At 37.2% G+C, this 21,924-nt stretch overlaps 1 protein-coding gene across 4 annotated transcripts in view; it reads right to left on the reverse strand.

Moving 5' to 3' along the window:
- The window catches only part of FAT1 (FAT atypical cadherin 1), a 113,770-nt gene that overhangs the window by 17,427 nt on the left and 74,419 nt on the right, over positions 1 to 21,924 (reverse strand). For all 4 annotated transcript variants that reach the window (XM_009940186.2, XM_075421882.1, XM_075421881.1 and 1 more), the window contains exons 8-17: positions 16,283 to 16,558; positions 15,859 to 16,069; positions 9,282 to 13,349; positions 8,439 to 8,635; positions 6,871 to 7,024; positions 5,559 to 5,792; positions 3,894 to 4,283; positions 2,304 to 2,518; positions 1,756 to 1,893; positions 1,266 to 1,409 (exon numbers count right to left, since the gene is read on the reverse strand). In XM_009940186.2, the coding sequence (XP_009938488.2) occupies positions 1,266 to 1,409; positions 1,756 to 1,893; positions 2,304 to 2,518; positions 3,894 to 4,283; positions 5,559 to 5,792; positions 6,871 to 7,024; positions 8,439 to 8,635; positions 9,282 to 13,349; positions 15,859 to 16,069; positions 16,283 to 16,558 (6,027 nt within the window). The remainder of the gene's footprint in view (positions 1 to 1,265; positions 1,410 to 1,755; positions 1,894 to 2,303; positions 2,519 to 3,893; positions 4,284 to 5,558; positions 5,793 to 6,870; positions 7,025 to 8,438; positions 8,636 to 9,281; positions 13,350 to 15,858; positions 16,070 to 16,282; positions 16,559 to 21,924) is intronic.

Raw genomic sequence — 21,924 nt, forward strand, 5'->3', positions numbered from 1 at the left:
AATAGCTAAACACATTTCCAACTGTGTCCAAATATGTCCATCTCCAATATATCAGGAAATGCACACCAGCATTCCTGGGCAACTCCTCCACCATTTTCTCCGCAACCCTCATACTGGGACAGGCTGATATGAATGAACTATAAAACACGAGGTCTCCCTTTTTAATTGAGTAAGGGAAACATTACAGACATTGGTTATATACCCTACAGTTTTAGAGGATACATTAATTAACATTCGCTTCAAGAAAAGACTGTAATCAGGGTCAGAAAAAACACCTTTGACAGCACACAGACACAAAATCTGTTGCTTTAAAAAATAAAAAAAGAGGTAATATCCCAGACATCTTACTTGCACACACTGTGTATGTTGGGTAGAGATGAATCACTTTGTCCTCTTTCAGAAAGCTACCTTTACAAATCACGGATATGGTCTCAAACAGAAGTGGTATGTTAGGATAGCACAGTGCACCAGATAACATTGCCCGATCCCCACTTATCTATTGTTCAAGGCCAGGCACCAGCAACAGCAAAAGAACCCAAGGGACTGAGCCCACTTACATTACCAGTATAAAGGTCCTAATGCAATTCCTTTATTCCCTTCCATTTATTCTCTCTTGGATTCAGGAAGACGAGAAGTACAGACGCTGCCTCTGCTTTCTTTGCTTTAGCAGAGAGCTTTCTGAATCAGGCAAGTACATGCCAGCCATCTGAGTATCTGGTCCACTACTACCCTCCTAAGGTGCAAAATTAGTCAAAGGATTCATATGTAGCAATATGAAATACTACTCCTGTTTTAACTGCTTCTGATACCAGAGGAGGCCAATAGGAATGAAGTCTTGAGCTATGGGCCACCATGCACAATGCTTGCTTCACAGTTACAGGTACCTAAAGTATCTTTCTCTAAGCAGTAACTCTAAGATTAAAAAGAAAGAGCAAAATTATTATATATTTTAACCTATCTGTACAATGCTAACTAAGAATGTTATAAACATAAATGCAATGTATTTTATATATACACCTGTACACACAGGAAGTATATGAAAAAAGAACACACAACTTGCAACAGAGGTTTCTAAATAGACTGCACAATATGAATTTTGTAACCCTTAACACTTACTCAGGTAAGCAGTCACGCTGACAACCTTAAATAATTAAAGATACAGAAAATAAAATGGAAGCATTAGGTTTATCACGTCTTGCAGAATCTTTCAAGTCACAAATTAACACTCCAATAATATTATTGACTACTTCACTATCTGTATTTACCTGGATGATAACACTATAGTTTCCTTTTGAGAATACTGGAGGATTGTCATTTACATCAGAAACATCAATATTAACTGTGGTTGTGTTAAGTCTAGGTGGGTTTCCATTATCTGAAGCTTGAACTGTCAAGGTATATCCTGAAATCTAAAAAATAATTAAAAAAAAAAAATATGAAACTTTCACTAACGAGCAAAGAGTAACAAACTCAGCTTTCACAGAATCACAGAATTGTAGGGGTTGGAAGGGACCTCTGTGGGAAGAAATTTTTTAGTGCCACCCCCCAGTAAAACTTGCCTTTCTCTTCCCCTCACAGATGCCCCCCACCCCAAAAAGCATGCACATAAACAAATAGATGCTTTCACCTTGTTACAGTTGTATTAGTTTTGGAACACTTGAACTGGTAATTTACAAATATAATCCAAAAAATGGTGGTCATGAATTACGTACAGCTACATTAATCCCAACTGCTCAAAACGCATCCAGACCTTACCTTTTCCCTGTCTAGCAGTTTAGTCACTTTTATTTCACCCCTGGTAGGGTCAATTGTAAAAGGATTTCCCTGATTGCCACCTATAATTGCGTAGTGAATGCGGTTGTTTGAAGGTCCATCAGCATCGTCTGCCATAACCTAAAGGACATTACAGTCTCATTTAAAACAGGTCAAAATAGACTCTCTTACATTTCAGATAAACCCATCTTGAGGACAAGCACAGCTGTTTTAGTCTGAAAGATTTCATAGTTCTCAGGAGCAATGTCATCTAAATAGAACATATCAACGTCACTTAAATTTCTGAATTTCTTCTGAAAATTAAATCATGTTCTCATGAGGAGAACACAAATATATCACAAAATAGCATCTGCTTTCCCATAGCATCTCAAGTCCCTGGTTCTGAAACTTTTTGAAAATAAATTTTCGACTCACTCAGTGGCAAACTTCTCTATTCATTTATACCCGTCTTAAAATCAATATTTATTCCTTCAAGACTAAAAGTATGATTGTCATGACAGAGTATTTCAAAGGAAAAAAACAACACGTACTGTAATGACGGATTGTTCAAGCATAGCATCTTCACTGATTACTGCAGTGTAAGTGTCTTGGCTAAACACTGGAGTATTGTCATTGATATCTGTTACGTTAATATTCACTGTTACAACATCACTTAACGACGGTGTGCCTCCATCTGTGGCTTCCACTGTCAGGTAGTACTCATGAGAACTTTCATAATCCAAGCTCTCAATGATAAAAATGGCTCCTAGGGAAGGAAAAAAAAAATATCAAAAACCTCACACGAACTCTGCTATTACTGCAGTATTGTATCTTGCAACTTTTGATTTTGGTCTGATAAATACTCAGCTTCTTCAGGACTTGATTTGTCACTGTAAAGCTGGAGGTACACAGTGAAATGATCAGGCTTTACACATAAAAAATAAAAGGGTGAGCAGTTCTTGCCATTCCCACAAAAGAGTCGCACTTTAAAACCACCTGGTTAACATTTTTTAATTAAAAAAATGAAGAAAAATGAAAAATGTGTTTAGAAAATGTACTTTTCTTCACTTTCAATTAAAATTAAACAAAAATGTGAAATGGCCTTTAACTTGGCTTTCCTTGCAGCCAGCATTAATGCCAGGCATGGAGTATGCAGAGGTAGTAACAGAAGCACCTGACAATGAATTTTTTTTGACAGAAATATCAGAGTTAAAGCTGAGTTTTTAACCAGATAGTTAAGATAGTGCACTTCCTAACATACACGCTGTTTTGCTGCTTGAAGAGAGTTTTCCTGGAACCATTTTCCTCCTTTCAAATATGTGAAGAAGTTAAACCAGCAAAGTACTTCTACACCATAGTATCAGTGTGCACACTGGAAAAAGCAGCTAGAAGCATTATAATTTCAATTAAACTGGTATAATTAACTACTATTAACTTTGGAGTAGAAATCCGATTTAAAAAACCCCAAAATTTACCAGAAATTAACTCTAGAAAAAGAACTATATAGGAAAACAAAACTAGAATTGATGTGTATATTGATTTTTAAAAGAGAATCATCATTAATAGGGAAGAATTCTCCACAGAACCTAAGTGCTTCCTGAGACTAAATCTAACATGCAAGCCTACAACTGCCATGCTGGATATACGATCAAACAGAATATTCCAACCTCTCTTTACTGCCACATCAAACTCCTCTAGAGTTACTGTCTTCGTGGACCAACGATTAGTTTTCCCAATCCATTTAACTCCTGATCCTTCTTTTGCAAAGTCTGGCCACTCATTCTGATTATATAGCTTTTATGAAGAGACTACTATACTGTTATTACAGAACTATACCTTTCCACCCCCTCTGCCCCCAGCGCAGGAGATACTCCTGCTAGGAAAGTCTTACTCTTGCTAGCCAAATGAATCCAACCCAAGTAACAATGAACAGCAGCAACAAATAAAATTCATATTCTACATTCTACTGCACTCCTCTAGCAAGTATGCTGGCAAAATGGGTGAACAGACTGCAGCACTGGCTGCACAGGCAAGATGATGCACATAGATTATACATAACCTGTTTGGTTGAATTACTCTAAAACATAGTATGGCACTGTGCTTGGTTAGCCTAACGTAAATTCACAGTTACAATCTGTTACCTGTTGTTGAGTTGATGCTGAATTTTCCATGTTCATTCCCACTGACTATTGAGTACGTGATTTCAGCATTGGCTTCAATGTCCCTGCTTGCAGCATAGATCTGGAGAACTTCAGTTCCAACCAAAATGTCCTCCAATACACTTGCGCTATACTCCCTATGCTCAAATACAGGTGGATTATCATTAATATCCAAGACAGAAACTATAAGACTACTTGTTGAAGACAGCCTTCGAGGTAAACCTTCATCTGTAGCCTTCAAAGTTAGAGTGTACACAGCTTGCAATTCCCGATCCAAAGGCTTCTCCAACCGAATGATTCCAGAGAATTCATCAATAGAGAACTGGCCCTCTGCAGAGTTCACCAGTGAATAATGGATTTTATGGTTCACCCCTGCATTTTGAAAACAATTACAAAGTATGAAGCAGCCATTAAAATATATCAGCATAATAACAAATCTGGTAGCTATAGAAATAAAACACGCACGCTAAACATTATCATTCATGTCAAAGTAAATTTCAGCAAGAGTTAAAGGCTCTTGTGCAGGGCAGAATGATTTCCAAAAAGATGTAATCCGATTTAAAAAAATTAAGCTAGCACTCCATTGCACCGATTTTCTGACACACAAAAAACATGAAGCATGGTTCTGCTTCAGTCACAGTGCTAGCTAATATGAAACGATTAGTAATACAAATCTAATTATAACTTTAGAACAACAGCATCTGCTTAGCAGGCTTATAAATAACACGAGAGAATATGGGAGAGTTGGGCTGTATCAAATGACTAGACTCAGTTTCAGTAAGTTTATTTAAAAACCATGTCCCAAAACTAACAGGAACATAATTTCTGGCAACATTCCTGTAAAAAAACAAATAAAAACCCCACGGGTTTTTGGGCTAAGCATTTTGCTCCTCCTGAGCCTCAAAGACTAGTGAAGTGTGAAACCATCTGCCTGTTCCCTTCCAATTCAGCAACCTAGCTTTACCACAGCATAAACCAGGTTGGTTGCTTCACGAGACTGAAGCAACTATTAATTAATATTATTTGATTAATAAACTGATATGTGAAAATAATACACCTTTAAAAAGACCTTCTTGTATTGCTTACAACAAAGCCTAAGAACAAACTCTTTCTAATGTAATTTTCAATTCATGTTCGCTTAAATACTTGTAACTAAACAGCGAGGACAAAGACGTGGCAAAAATCTCAACCGGGTAGCATGTACAGAAAGGTACAATCGACCAGGGTTCTCTTTCTGGTATGATCAGCAATGGCTAGCCTTAAAAGCACAGTCAAAAGTCTATGAATGCACATTTACATGAACAGACATGGCTTGATACTCCTTTTACTTGCACCAGGAGTAAAAGGATGGACCTAACCCATCACAAAATAATACCTTATCACACTAAAAGTATCCTAGGTTTTGTCTCTCTCCTCCCTCTTCATTTTGCAGAGACACAAAAGGGACGTTTTCCAAGCTACTCACACGCGGAAGTCAGGTGTTACATGATTTAGTAGACCGAAACATATCTTTCAGGAGTCTAATCCTGAGAGGTATTGAACATCTGTCAGTTCTGCTGAAAGCCTTAACACCTCTCAGGATAAGACCAAATAAACATTACCGTAACTTTGAGACCATGACAAAAGTATTGGTCAAGGAAAGCATACCTGCATCTGCATCTGTTGCCTGCACTCTTGTCAGAAGGGTTTTAGGCTCCGTGTTTTCAAATACTGTAATGGAGTAAGGATCAGCAGTAAACTCCGGGGCATTATCATTCACATCTTCCAGAGTCAGAATAATATTAGCTTGGCAGAATCTTCCTCCTCCATCTGTGGCTTTCACTAGAAGATAATAAACTGCTTGCTGCTCACGATCAAGTGGCATTAATGTTTTCAGTTCACCTACAAAAAGAATAATACACATAAGTTTATGCGAGCTGCAAGACTTTAGTATCCCTAAGATGTTTTCCTCCAAAATCTTTGTATTCAGAAAAACTAAACAATTTTCTTTTTTGAGGATAATTTAATCAGTGGCTAAGTCAACAGCTGTACTGCACTAATGAGCTCCACTTTGGGCAAAACATGTCAGTGGTCTGCCTTTTCAACTTTAAAAGATTCAATACTAAAATGCCTTGCCTCCTTTTCAAATGCCTCTGAAACAGAAATTAAATGAAGTAAGACTACCTGATTGTGCAGATACAGAACGTGTATACATGCACAAAGCCATGTGTTTTTGTATGCAGAAAATACATGAAATAAGATCCTTCTCATTTATTTTGTCACTGAAGAATTCTAACATCTTTCTCCATATTTCCACTACATCTTTGTATTTATCTTATTTAAATTTCGCTATATTGTTTACTATTCCCTTCCTACTGCTTTTCTACTACAACCCGCAGAGCACACGATTTTGGCATTAGCTTTGACCTACACTATAATCCAGAAGACATGAATGCAGTCATGAAAACCAGAGTCAAGCAAGTTAAAAGTTCATCTCATTTATATAATGCTTCCAATAAAACTGGAGTCACTTTTGGTGTTTATTATGCGAAGGAAATTTGTTGCTCCATCTAATCGCATCACATTTAACATGCCAAACCAAATGATGGCAAAGAGAATCTGAATGAAGATATTTTCAGTTTATAAACCATTATTGCTACTACTACAAAGAACATAAAAAGTATAAAATGTATAGGATACTTTTACTCCAGTCATTCCAGCATGAAATTTTCTGGCCAATTACCTTATTTACTCTTTAGCTCCTCATATACTAAAATAGTTGCCTTTTCCCTGACTTCTATTCAATGTATTATGAGTATTTGTGTAGCAGAAACCCGCGCTTTAAACAGGTATATAATAAACTAATCCTTAATGGAAAGCTTAAAGTACTGACCTTTATGTATGTCTTAACGTAATAGTAAAACATTCAATAAAATGAGGTGACGACTGGAATTTTGTATCATGCGTAATGCACTATTACCTGTGTCTGGAGTGAGTCCGAATTTTTCTGCTCCTGTGCCATGCAGCGTGTAAGTAATTTCTGCATTAGAACGAATATCTGCGTCTGTAGCAGATACCTGCAGTATCAATTTGCCAGGAAGGGCATCCTCAGGAACAGAATCGGTGTATAAAGCCTGCAAGATTTTAAAGTTACGTTGGAAGACTAAACATTTAAAGTAAGCAGAGCTTGGAGAGGGGAGGGGAAGAAGGAATGACAGATAATATCCTGTTCGAATGTTTAGTAACATATGAAGTGAACCAGAGGATGAAATACCTGAAAATTAAAATAACTTAGGATTTTCTAATTAGTTACTTCACATTCATTAGATTATTCAGAAAGCTAATTCATACTGCAACCATAGGGACTCTTGAGTACTACTGCATAGCTAAGAACTCCAAACACCTGTAACTGACTAACTGATAATTAAATGCATTCCCAAAATAGGAGTTAGAAATTTTTGGTGATTTCATTTTTCCCCTCTTTTGGTAAAATTTTCTTTTCAAGGACTGACTCAATCTAGAAGAAATTCATACACGCTTTTTTTGTAATGGCATGAAATAAAAGCTTCCAGTTTAAATAAAAACTAAGAAAAAATGCCCAGAATTTAAAGGCACTAAGCACTCTTACAGCTCATCCATGCCAAGGGTGTGCATCAAATTACAAGGACTGAGCTTTCTAACACCAATGTTAACAAAGGAAAAAGCTAAAACCACTGACTTATCGGTCTGTATACAACTGTAATCATTTATACAGAAGTAACCAACATAAACATCAAATAAGAAAAAGTCATATGCTCACTGTCTACTTGATGCTTCCCAGAACAAGAAAAGATTTTACCTTTCTACTGGGTAACATCAAATCTGTGTTCAACAAGATGGCTATGAAAAGTCCAAATGTGCTAAAGTTAAAAAAAAAAAAAAGCTGACTATGAAAACCCAGGGCTTTCTCGTAAGGCAATTATACATCTTGCAGGATCCAGCTTTCTCGTTTTTCTTTATTTTTTATTTCTCATGTTCATTTTTGCAGACTATCAAATCTGGCAAGGTAGATGGCTTTGTAACAAGAAAACTTGTATGGAATACAGATTTTTGGTACTGTTGAGTGCAACTGCAGGATAACATTCAATCTTTTCAAATCTTTTATCACAGGAAATGCACAAACACATCAACTAAGTGATGGTATGCAGCCTTCTTTGAGACTTTGCTTCCTTCAGAAAATAGAGCACATAAATTATAATGGCTGCAGCTTAAAACAATCCCTTTAGGAGAAATATGCATTAACACAGGAAAATGTACTACAAATCTCATACTCCTCAAACACTCGTCGAGTGTTAAAATTACATCAATTAATTGGTTTTGGATTTTTATTTAAGAAACCTGTCCATGGAATAACTTTTCTTTGACAGCATTCTAACTTAATAGTCCATATTTCTGTTACCAGCATAAAAGAAATACCTATTTGTCCGTCTCCCGAGAACCAATTTCAGAAGAAGTTTACATTCTATATATGGAAGCAGCTGGACACAGAAGATACAGGATTGTGCCTACCTTTTCGCAAACAGGGCTATTGTCATTAGCATCAAGGACTTTAACCTCCACCACAGCTTTTGTTGCAAAGGTCCCATCAGTAGCTGTAATATTTAGAAGGTAATTATCCTTTTCTTCCCGGTCCAGAGGCTTTTTGACATAGACCTTCCATTCATTCTGTATATTTTCAACAGCAAACTGTCCCAAAGGATCACCTCCTGAAATAAAAAAGAAATATTTAATTAAAGACAAGAGACGGATTGTACTATTACTCTATCAACATTAAGCTATAGCTAAATAGAAAAAAATGTAAATGTAAATAAGCAGCCACTCTCTGTGGCTCTACAGAGAAATAGCTTCATTTTCCAGAATGAATACAAATAGTCAGTAGATGCTCATACAACAAATTCAACTGCAGCCAATAGAATCTACAAAAATCAATGTAGAAATCCATGTAGCATCATAGATAACATCATATAAAGACACATGCTAAATAACAAAAACAATAAAACATTCCACTGGAGATTAAGAGTCTATTATTTTGTGAAATTTCTTTCATTCATTCTTTAACTACCTCACTAATTTCAATGTAGTACATTTTTAAAATAAAATTTGATACATAAGTAAATAACAAATGTAGGAAAGCATTTTAAGCAAGGCAAATGTGAAACGGAAAGCCAAATACCTGTTTTGTAAACATCATTTTTTCCTTCAGTTTTTAAATATCATATTAAGACACACACATTCTTTTTTTGCAGCTCTATGGCTTCTAATACTTTTCAATAATTTGGAAGATCAAGTTATATCTCACATCGTTCCAGGACCACTTAAATGATTATTCTGACATTACTCAAAAAGATTTACCTGTAATGTAGTAAGAGACTTGTCTGTTGGCTTCTTGTGTATCAGCATCAGTTGTACTCAAGATGGCAATTACCCCACCAGGAGGGTCATCCTCGCTGACTGTTCCTTTGTAGATCTCCGCAGTAAAGCGTGGAGGATTGTCATTCACATCCGTAACAGTAACTTCAACCACAGCCATAGAAGAAAGTTGAATTTTTTCACCCCGATCAGATGCAACCACTGTGATTTTGTACTTGTCTCGTTTCTCATGATCGAGTTCTTTGAGAGTGGTAATCCAGCCAGTTTCCATGTTTATGGCAAAAGACTCTATAACATCTAGCTCTTGAGAAGGATCCAAGCTGTAAGTAACCTGCCCATTGAGTCCTGAATCTAAGTCAGTTCCTTTAACCTGGATGACTCTTGTTCCAGCCGGCATGTTTTCTACGACGAATGCTTCATATGGATCGGACTCCAAAACTGGTTTGTTATCATTTGCATCTTTCACCTGAATGCTTACCTCTACTGAGGAAACAATATTATAATCTTCATTTGCATACTGTGCTCGAACTGAGAACTGGTACCATTTAGTTGTTTCATGATCAAGATTCTTCTCAAGTTTCAACTCTCCAGTCTGTCGGTCAATCACAAAAAAATCATCTCTATTGCTTTCAGGAGTGTTCCCTTTAACCAGACTATATACTAAAGTCTGATTATGCTCTGCTTTGATAACATCTATCTCAGTCCCAACTGGAATGTCCTCAGAAACCGTATAAGAATAAAATGGCTCTGAAAATTTAGGAAGAGGCACTTCTGGCGGAAGTATTCTAGCATAGACAGGAACAACTGACTCTTTTCGGGGGGATCCACCATCGACTGCTCTAACAAAGAAGGTCAGAAACTCATTTTCTAAACCAATTAAGCTTTCTTTTGTAGTAATTATACCAGACAATGAATCAATTTCTAGATTCTCTTTAACATTTTCAGAGTCTGCTTCAATAGCATATACGATGTCTGCATTTGTACCCTCATCAGCATCAGATGCCCAGACTTTAACGACAGAAGTACCGCGTGGAACATCAGATCCAATATTTACTTCATACTCCGTTGCTCGGAACTGAGGAGCATTATCATTGTCGTCTGTAAGTATTACATTAACAGTACAGAAAGCAACTTTTCCTCCTGAATCTTTCGCCATTAAACTAATGGCAATTACTTTTTCTGCCTGTGTTTCACGGTCAAGCTTTTCGGCAGTAAATATCTGCCCTCTCCCATTTGTATAAAATCTGTCTTTGGCAAAGTCATTCACAATGTGGTAAGTGATGTGGCCATATGTACCAGCATCTTCATCTGTTGCTTTAACTTCAGTCACCAAAGTATGCAACGGAGCGTTTTCAGCTAGTTCAACCTCATATTCACTCTGGCTGAAAACAGGACTGTGCATATTGGCACTGGTTACAGTTACATGGACTTGGGCTGAGCTTCTGAAGACCCCATCAGAAACAGACACGTTAAGATTATAATGTGACTTTAGTGTCTGTCTGCGTAGGTTTGAGATGGTGATAATGCCACTTTTACTATTAATCACAAAATTCTTTTGGTCATTGCCTGTCAGAATGGAGTACTCTAGCTTGTCAACATCCGAACTATCTGCATCTGAGGCTTGCACACATGTCACAAAATGCCCTCGGGGAGCCAGTTCACTAATTTTAGCTTCATAAAGCAACTGATTAAAAACAGGGGGGTTATCATTGAGATCGGTTACATCAACAGTTACAACGGTATCGCTGCTCAAGGGCAGCATGCCACCATCTATGGCCCTTATTAGTAACTTGTGTTGTTTAATTTCTTCGTAGTCCAAAGTTCTTGCTGTAAGAATGAGTCCAGTGCTGCTGTCTATGTGGAAATAGTCATGACTTTCACTGTTATCCTCAACCAAGTGATAGGAAATCCCCCTGTTTGTTCCAGAATCGGCGTCTGTAGCACTCACTTGTACAACAGATGTTCCAATGACAGACGCCTCAGAAAGGGTTGCAGCGTAAGACTGCTCTGTAAAGACAGGAGGATTATCATTGATGTCTTCTACTATTACGTCTACAAACACATCAGCGTGTACCCCAGTTAGGGAATCTGTTGCTCGAATACTCAGTTTGTAGGCTGGATGAGACTCAAAGTCAAGAGGGGCAACAACATTTATAACTCCAGTGTTGAAGTTGATTGTGAACTGGTTGAAAGGATCTCCATCCGTGATGCTGTAAAACACCTTCAGCCCTTCTGGGCTGTTTGCTTGTACATGTACCACAGGACTATGGAGCTGAATGTTTTCTGGTATCTCTGCGCTGTAGAAAGGCTTCTCGAAAACCGGCATAGCTTTACTCATAACTGTAATTGGGACTGTGACTTCCGCAGAAAAAGCAGGGTCTCCCCCATCTTTTGCCACTACTGTGACCAGATACTCTTTATTTAGTGTGTCTGGTTCAAACTTCTTCTTCAGTGAGATTTCACCAGTGGGATCAATTTGGAAATGTTCGTGATGTTCTTTGAGGTAGTAATGCACTTCTCCATTTCTGCCTGTATCTTTATCTACAGCAGTGACACGTCGAATAACATGGCCTACTTCAGAGTCTACTTTAACAGCAGCATAATACGGAAGATTGACAAAAAATGGAGCATTATCATTTACATCTTCCACTGTGACTTTAACTACAATGTGTGCAACAACTGATGGTTTATATTCCTCCGTCACTTCTATGACCACATCAAAAGATTCTTGCTGTTCACGATCAAATGGTATTCCTGTTGTTGAAAGGACGCCTGAAGTTGGGCTTATTTTAAATCTGCTGTCTGGATTTAGAATATGGTAAAACAAAGGCTCATTTATTTGATTTCCTACAGCAGTAATAACAGCAATTGTCTTTGCCTCTGTGGAATTCTCCTGCACTGTTGCAGAGTAAGAACTCTGGGTGAACTTCAGCTGGCTTGCTTTGCTTTCTTTCACATTAATTTTTACAGATGCAGTGCTTGCAAATCTGCCATCAGATGCTCTCACTGTTAATTCATACCTGCTTCTTAACTGAGTTGTATTTTGCACTGTTATATCTCCAGTCTTAGGGTTTATTGAAAATTTTTCTCCAATGTTGCCTTCAATAATAGAGTAAATTAATTGTGAAAAAATGCCTGAATCGGCATCAGTGGCATTTATGCTGATGACTTTCACACCTTTATAGGCTGGAATCAAAATGGATGTCTCGTACAAGTATCTTGAAAACACAGGAGGGCAATCATTGATGTCAATTACATATATAGTAACATTAGCTGCATATTCTGCATATAAACGTGGTATCCCCATATCATGTACTTGCACTGAAAAGTGGAAAATATTTGTCTCCTCATAGTCCAGACTCATTACTGTCCGAATGGCACCAGTGCTGGAATCAATGGCAAAATACTTGCGGACAGATGGTTCAACAATTTGATAAACAAGCAAAGCATTAGATTCTTTATCAGCATCTGCAGCTCGAATTACCAATGGGATATTCTTGTCAGTCAGAACCACACTGTTAATGGAAGCTGATTCACTGATGAGTCCTGTATATTCAGCCTGCATAAAAATTGGTGCATTGTCATTCTCATCCCGAAGATGTACCAAAACTGTTGCGTTAGTGGACAAGCCAGCCATGTTTGTTCCTTGCACGATTAGAGTGTAAATAGGCAAAGTTTCAAAATCAAGCAACTTTTGAGAAACAATGACACCCGAGTTCGGGTTGATAGCAAAGGCATCACCTATATTACCATCTTTTATTTCATAAACTACAGAAGACTGACTGTGTGCTGTAACCATTCCAACAAAACTGCCAATGCTGGCACTTTCACTGATTTCTGTAGAATACTCTTTGGCTGTGAATTTTGGTGAGGCATTATCAGAAACCGTAACAAATATGTGCACAGAGGTCACTTCACTCATTGGAGGATCTCCTTTGTCTGTAGCTTTTACCATCAGGTTGTATTCTTCCTGGTTACTACGATCTAACTCCTTTGCAATTTTAATCATACCCAAAACGGGATCTATAAAGAAGGAATTTCCAATATTCCCTGTGAAGAAAAAGAAAGGTAATTAAGAAACAGGTATACAGAACTTCAAGGATGATTGCTTATTTAGCTATAAACCAAAAGAGATCATGTAGCAAGATCACAGAGAATATTTAAAGTTTCTTAGTTTTGTTTAACAAACATTTGTTAGCCTCTTTGGAAAGTTTTCTGTAATCAAGTGTTAGCACTAATTCTAAGTTTACTTATGGAAACATTGCATAAAACATAGTTAGCAAAAACATCCAAGCCTTGAAAATAAATGTTAAAAATTTGTTTCATTTTCCATTAGAAACCTCAAAAAGATAACAAGTATTTTGCAAGCTGCAACATTATAAATCATGTTTTTTCTTCAAATTATCTTTGTCATTGAGTTCACGTTTAAGCTAACTTAAATATCTACGGAAACAGAAAGAAAATTCTATTCAGAAGTTAACGTTCATGGAATACAAGTTACATTATATGATCTAAAATAATTAAACTGCTTTCAAAAAAAAGAAGTGTTTCAATGAATTCACACTTGTGAATCTTCATTGCTTATGCAAGTATTGTTTAAATTACTGCTTCAGAATTAATCGTTCCGAACTGGACCAAGTTATAGCTCTCCTAACATTATATTAATACATAGGCAAGTCATTCCCTGTGATAGTATTGGGAAAAAACCACTACCTGCTGAGGATTACCAGCTACCATTTGATAAACACTTGTTTTCTTTATATTTTCAAATACATAGCTGAATTACACTGTACACAATATTCAGCTCATGTACTAAATATGCTAAGATTTAACATTTTACTTCCTTAAAAAACTACATTACTAAAGCAATGTTCTCAGCACGGAAAAAATTCATTAAGAACTTCTGAGTTATGCAAAGAAGTAGGCAAGAGGGTGTTTTTTCATTTGGGGATTTTTTTTTAGTGGAGGCTCTAAACACAGTGGCATTCTTAGAATATCCCATTACAAATCTAAGCAGCCATTACAAAAATTTAAGGAATGTTCCTTCCATATGCTTAGAACATCAATTATAACGCTTTAACCTCCCAGTAGATCACAGTCCTGTAAAACAAACCTAAGAAAGTCTTCTATTCACTCCTACAAAAAGCTAGAAGAAAGGAGGAGAACAGGGTACATCTTCATTCTAGACAGCACGTTCACACATTTTTTTCTTGCCTTGTTTTGGCATTCGTAAAACAAGCACTACTGAAATGGGAAAGGCCAGAGAGAAGTTTCATGGACATTAGTGTCCTGCTTAGTAAAAAGGTCATATTTCTACAAATAACAGAAAACAAACACACATTTAAAGCAACTTATGAGACACTTAAATACACTCTTCAGAGCATCATAATCACAGCCTCGTTTAAATACAGTGTTAAAACATGTTTTCATATCAAAACAACACTTCAGGGGAAGAAAGGGAAAATATTTACAGTAAACTATTCCTATGCTTTACAAAGCAACTTCTGTCAAATGAAAAAAAGCATCTGCACATATCACCTTGCATGTAACAGTAACTGAATAACTTTCTACCTACTGTTCTCTTTAATATACAGTTTCTTATGCTTGTTACTGGGATTTTTGTTTTAAATTACTTTCTACCTTGAAAGCAGTATTGCACAGTTAATGAAATTTAAATAACTTTTTTCTCCAGTCACAGTGCCTAACTAATTCAGGACCTTGGTAATGGCAGGCTTGTATCTAGATTTAATGGATTGAACTGAAATTCACTTCCATCTGGTAAACGAACTCAGTCAATGTCATCCTGCTCTCATTTTATTCAAAACTACCATCATTTGGCTTGTATTGTTACAGGCAAGTTCAGAAAGATGCTCCGACATTAAAAATAACCAGCAGCACCTAATGCTCTTCTCTGGCCTGCAATCTGAAAGGAGCCTTAATGCCAAACTGACCAGCAATTAAAGAATATCTTGTGTATTTTATTGAGCTAGAATAGCAGTCCCACTGTCTAAAAATTAGCCAGAGGGAACACCAAGCAAAGCAACTCCTTCCTTGCTACATCTATTGGAAAGTTTAACTTAAAAACTGGGACTACTTAGTAGTTAAGTATATGGATGTTTGTAAGTTATTTTTGAGCTCTTTTCTTTCACATTACTTACTCTTTTCATCAAACCCTTGCTTTGTTTATGCCACAAAACATCACTTGCATTATCAAAAAGGAATGTTTTTTTAGATCTGAATTTAATGCTTCTGTAAATTCTAAAGAACATATCCCTCTTAAGGGTTTAAAGGTAGCTTTTCTTCTACTACTACTACTGAAAAGTTCTAAATGTATCTAAAGAATAATATAAATAGCTAAGGAAGGGAAATGAGTATCTGTCATTGTGGTTTTCCTTTAAATAGTCTGAGGCTGTATCTTAAAACGCATCTCACAGAATACGATCCACACACCTGTACTGCCCTCTTTTTTACAGCTATTTTTTTACATGTCTACAGTTGAAACAGAGTATCAGCAAGCATTGTTTCAAAATAAATTGAAGAGGTAAGAAAGTCGATATACCTGATTCAATAGAGTACACAATTTCTGCATTTCTTCCTTTGTCCTTATCTAACGCTGTAACCTGGAGTACTGCCGATCCAACAGCTGCTGACTCGTACACCCGTCCTTCATAGGAAGAGCTGGTGAACCATGGAGCATGATCATTTGTGTCACTAACATTAATGATGATTCTAGCATAGTTGCGCTTTACAGGAACATCTTGATCTCGAACCTGAAACAGTTAGCACATTACCGGTAATTAGCACTGTTATTTCAGTAGTTCTTCACACATTAGCAATAATTCAAGGTTCAATCTGTACCAGAGACAAAGACTGCATACAAATTAAACATACAAATAAACATTTGAATTAAAGGGACAAATTAAAAAGACATTAAAAAAGACCTGTTTGTTACTGACTACAGAAGACATTCTGTGTTTACTTACCATTACTGTAAGAATATGCTGGTTCATGGTCTCATGATCCAGCTTTTCTGAAGTATAAAGAGATCCAGTTCCAGGGTCCAGACGAAATTTTTTAAGACTGATGGGATCAGTGCTGCCCTGCATAGTATAAATCAGTTTATTCTTCTCATCTCTGTCTGTGGCACTGACTTGCAGAATTTCTGTCTCTGGCATAGTGTCTTCAGGTATAACAACTTCATATTTTGAAGCAGAAAACTCAGGCCTGTGATTATTTGTGTCTATAACTTTGATGTACACCTGAAATGATACAATGGGAAGGGGAAAACATTAATGATATTTGGGAAACAGAGCTGACAAGAGGATATTTCATTAAAAATCAGACCATAATACTGAAATAATTCCACTGCAAGACAATTTTTCTTTCATGAAGGGGAGAGATCTAAGACATGCAGGGAAGAAGACTCTCACTAAACCCAAATCTGCCTCCTCTTCTGCAAAGTCAAATCAGAAATCTGTATGATCAAAAATGCCTTATGTACGACATATTAAAGGGAATGATATTTGTCTAAAGCAAGGTGAAAAAGAATTCCTTAGTAATTCTGGAATTAAAAAAAAAATCAATATGGATCCCAGGGTGGGTAAAAATCATGTTTATTTGTACAAATTTGGAATTTTAAGCAATGTTTTCCAAGACAAAGGATGCACTGTACTCCTTGCCCTCACATGGAAACAATCCTGTTTCAGCTCCTTGCATTTTCAAGCCTAGGCAAGAACAGAAAAGTGGTGGAATTCCCACAAAAATATAGTATTTTGAAGAACCACAGGTATTATTTGCTCTTCTTAGCAATGTAGCACAACCTTAGCACAGGTAACTGATCACCAACACCATTTCTCTGAAGTTAGCTATATTTGCTTCAATGCTTCAAATTGCATTTTCCCACCAAAGTTCAGCCGGGTTCACCCATGTGCTATGCAAGCAATGCTCTTTTTGTCTGAATAATCACATTCACTGGAACCACCCAAGATCCCTGCACACCCACGTGCCTTTCACAGCATCGAACTCTCGTGTAAAAAGGGTAAGACGCTCAGCCACCATCCTGTTCTGTCATCAGCAATAACATCAGATGAGTAACAGTAATGCAGAGGACTTGGCAGGTGGACAGCAAAGCTCCAAAACCACATGCCTAAATTCAAGTTCTATGTGCTGCACATACAGCCATGCTTTTAGCCACCCAAAGGTTATCTGCTTTATATAAATAAGTTAAGTGCCATCAACAGGTGTTTAAAGTAAGTACTTAAAAGATTATAAGTAGGTTAAATTGCTCTTTCAAGATACTTATTTGCTCCTCCTTCATACCTGGTGCAGTCTAGAGATATAATTCAGACAAGGTACCAAACTGCATGCAGTAGAAACTAGATGAGATGAATCCTGATGGTGGTAAATAGTAAGGAAATGCCATACATCTGACCACAGAAGGGAAAATTCCTCAACTTCAACCTTGCAAAACTAGCACCTCATGCAACTAAAACTAGCAACTTATACCAAGGCAAAACGGGTGTTACGTGTATCAACAGAAGTCATACCAATTCCTAATATATTTTCATTTCAGATGCAGGTATATTATCCCAGGTTGCAACTACCTAAGCTCCAATACAATGAGTTCCTCCTAATGGCAGATTTTAATACAGGCTAAAAACACTTAAATAACTGCCAGACAGACACAAGCAGTCTTTGGATATACTCTACAAATGCTACCAAGAGTTTAGGAGACTGTTAGAAGGATTTTATTCTAAGTAACAACAGAAAGACTTTTGCATCTGAACAATGAAGTCCTACACCAACCTTGGAGGCACCACGGGGCAGACTGATTAATGATTTTGGGAACACAAAGACCTAGGTGTGGAACTCTTGGGATAACTTTATATTGTAACATAGGAAAGTCCTCCCAAACACTGAGATACTGCCCAATGCGGTAGCTGAAATAACTGTCACCAAAAAGACTATTTTCACTGAGAATTTCACTTGGATAATAAAAAAGAACAGACAAGCATACAAAAGGGAACAGAGGAACCGAGTTGAAGGTGGCAAATGTGGAATCTCAAGAGTCAGAAGCCAGAAAAGGAATAAAAAGCCAAGTAAGGAATAAAAAGGGTTTTAAGTTTATTTGAAACCGTGAAACAACCTGTGGGTAAGCAAGATCATCAGGAAATATAAAGAGCAATTAAGGAGGAGGAAAGCCCATCCCTGATTACAATTTTGTCTCAGTCTCATTCACCAAGAACAGGAGGAGAGCACAACCCTGCACAAAACAAAAAAGAGACGTTGGCAAAGCAGTGGTGCTTAACATAAACAAATGACCAAGGCAAGATGGGAGCCACCCCCAGGTCCTGCTGAACTGCAGGGGAAAAAAAGCAAAAACAAAAATTGAGATGGGAGCCCTCCTAACGTAACCCGTGCTGCTAATAATACTGAGCTCCAGCTCCAGACAACCAGGACAGGGAGGGGAGGACGTGCGTGTATGTGTGCACACGCAGTAGTGTCCCAGCCACACACGCAAGCCTCTAACTTTTTTTTAGTAGATGCAGTCCTAGGCATCGCTGGTCTGTAACCCATAATCCAATGTATAATACATTTACGGAAACATTCATAAACATAGGTAGTTTTCAATGCTTGAAACAGTCTGTTAGTATAAATACAAACCATCACTGCACAGGAAAATGCTGCCTCCCACAATTTATTAGATTTCTCAGAAAAACAGAAAATAAACTAATCATCTGGCACACTGATAAAATCCCTTGCAAGATGTTGCTACGGAAACCTGCAGAAACTTAGGAGTTTGGTTTTGTCATGAATTAGAAACTGCTAAAGAAAGGAAACAGACTTGGAATAAATATTGACTTTTGGTGGGGAGAAAAATTTATGGTAGGTGACACAGGATACATATTAGGTCAAATTTTTAAATATATTCACTAACAACTTCAATTGAAAAATAAAGAGCAAAAGCAAAAAGAATATGACCTTGAATGTGATCTTTTCTTTTTTTTTTTAGATTCTCATGATTGAAGAGGATGTAATAAAGCAACACAAGCACAGTTGTTGGTTTCCTTTTAAATTCTGTATAAACAAAATACATTTTAATGCATCTTGGAAGAAGAAATACAGAAGGGTCCAATACAGTCACTTACACAGCATTTCAGTAAAAACATCTGCTCACTGAACACTGGTGCTCAGGAAAATGAAAAATGAAACCAAACGAAGATGGCCAACAAATTAAAAAAAAATGCAGAAAAACCCAATCCTACGTACAAATCAAACTATATAAATATCTTTTGTATAAATAAAAGGTTAAAAGACCATATAAAATTACAATACTTAATTAATGGATACTATGCTTTCAAAATGAACACATCAACAATTTTTTTATTCAATTCCCATCCCCAACAAATTATTAAGTTTAGACTCTGAAAACCAGCAAGTCAAAAGATAAAGCGTCATATCTGATGAATTTAAATCAAAATAACTAGTTATGTCTATTTCCCCCTCAAATGAAGAAATACAGCAATAGGTCCAAACTGGAGGTGAGAGCAAATGCAATTCCAGAGCAACTGCATCAGATGAATCTTTGGAGTGGAACACATGGCCACCTGTCCTGCTGGTACTACACAAAAACAGCATTTCTAGAATGGAGCACCACAAAAAACTGTGCAAAGTACTGAGTTAAATGCCAGTAGTGACCGTGAAACCAACACTGGTACCTGCAAGACTAACCACATAGCCAACGAACCAGCTTAACTGAGAAGTGATCTATTGATCACACCATTGGAAGGACTCAGCACCAACTTTCTCTGGTACTCACTAGTGAAGCGGATATAACGACCTTACCACTAAACACATGAGGAGACAACTTCCAGAAAGGTTCTGTTGGGCTGAGCAGATGAGGAGATAGCTCAGCAAAATGTACAGCACTATTAAATATGGATTATCAACAAAAATATTGCTAAGGAATAAACATCATGACTCAGTCACTAGGAGCGGTTTGCACAGGTACTCCATTACTTGTCAAATTACTTGCTCAGACACGCAGTTTTTCTCCATACTGGTAAACACACCTACAAATACACAATTTGATCTATTAGTGCAATCATTTTAAATGTACCTAAAATTCAAAGTCTGTCTTTGACTCAAGCAAAAGATGTTTTATCTACATGGTTTAGGATTCATTTCTCACTCACTGATGTTGTTACTTTATGCTCCTCTACAGATTCTGGTGGACAAGCATAACACGAATCGATGGGCACTCTTTTGGTAACTTGGGCTAACTGCTATAATAAGCTGAGCAGCAGGTAGGTAGAAAGGAATTCTGCCCCTCTATTTGTCACTCATTGGTGGGACTGTAGATCCACTACAGTTTTGGGCTCTGCAGTCCAAGAGAGGTCTTGACAAATTAAAATGAACCCAGTGAAAGGCCCTTAAAATCAATGGAGATCTAAAAGCTCTTCACTGTGTGAAGGGAGGGCTGCAGGACAGAGCGCCAGATTCTTCTCAGAGCTGCACAGTGAAAGGACAAGAGGCGACACTCTCAAGCTCCAACAAGGGAAAGTACAATTAGACATAAGAAAAAAATTATTTTCAAGGAGGGTTGTTAAGCACCAATGTAAGAGGATGTCCAAGGATGAGGCGACAACCCTGTCATCCCAGGCACCTGGAACCTGACGAGTCCCTGAACAACTTGACCCAACTTCACAGTTTGCTCTGCTTTGAGCAGATGAACTCCAGGGGCTCCTTCCAATCTAAACTACTGAATAAATGTACTAAGGAAAACCCTACTTTCAAGACAGGGATTCTCACTGAAGCTAAGTGACAGGCGCTAGACGTGCAATTTCCTTTTAAAGATAAGAGGATCAAATTTTCATGTAAACTGTTAAGGCCTTCAAATTAAATGAAAGGCACTGAAGTAATATTTGTGAGTGCAACTTTAAAGACCCACACAGAAAAATATGGGTTTGTGCACCTGAGAACAAAATATGTGAAGAGCTTGTGTTATTCTAAAGTAACATGTGTAATACAATAAAGCCAGCTACATAAATTCTGAATGAAATTATACGATTAAATTCAAATGAAATACACTAACATTATTTCTTAAGAAAGAAGTGGCATACCAAAGAGGCGCACTACAGAAGACTTTGACATTAATAGACCATAATGCTATCTCTGAAATGAAACGGTGTGGAACTAAAGAAACATGATGGATTTTGCAAGGCTACGCAAGGGTTGTGTTGCACAACTGCTCTCTACTCCGATCTCAGCAAGAGTGATGCAACCTGGTTATACAGACAGAGAACAATGCAGCCCAAGATTATTTAGGGGAAGGACCTGAAATCTATTAATTATTTGACAGGTGGAACCTCAGTTTGCATAGGAATGCACTGATTATTAGTGAGTTACACAGAAGTTACGTGCCACTGCCAAAACATACTCAGTGTGTAATACTTAAACATGATGTTCCTTTAGATTGTTTTAATCTAGTTTTTCATTTGCAGATTCTATGTGGAGTTTAAAATCTCCTCCTCTCTTCACTCATAATTACATTATAGTTACATTGCCGTGTTTATAATCATTTTTATAAACAAAAAGTTATATTAATCAAAGATAGTATAACTGC

Source organism: Opisthocomus hoazin, chromosome 5 (genome assembly GCF_030867145.1).
Source record: "Opisthocomus hoazin isolate bOpiHoa1 chromosome 5, bOpiHoa1.hap1, whole genome shotgun sequence".
Lineage (NCBI taxonomy): Eukaryota > Metazoa > Chordata > Aves > Opisthocomiformes > Opisthocomidae > Opisthocomus > Opisthocomus hoazin.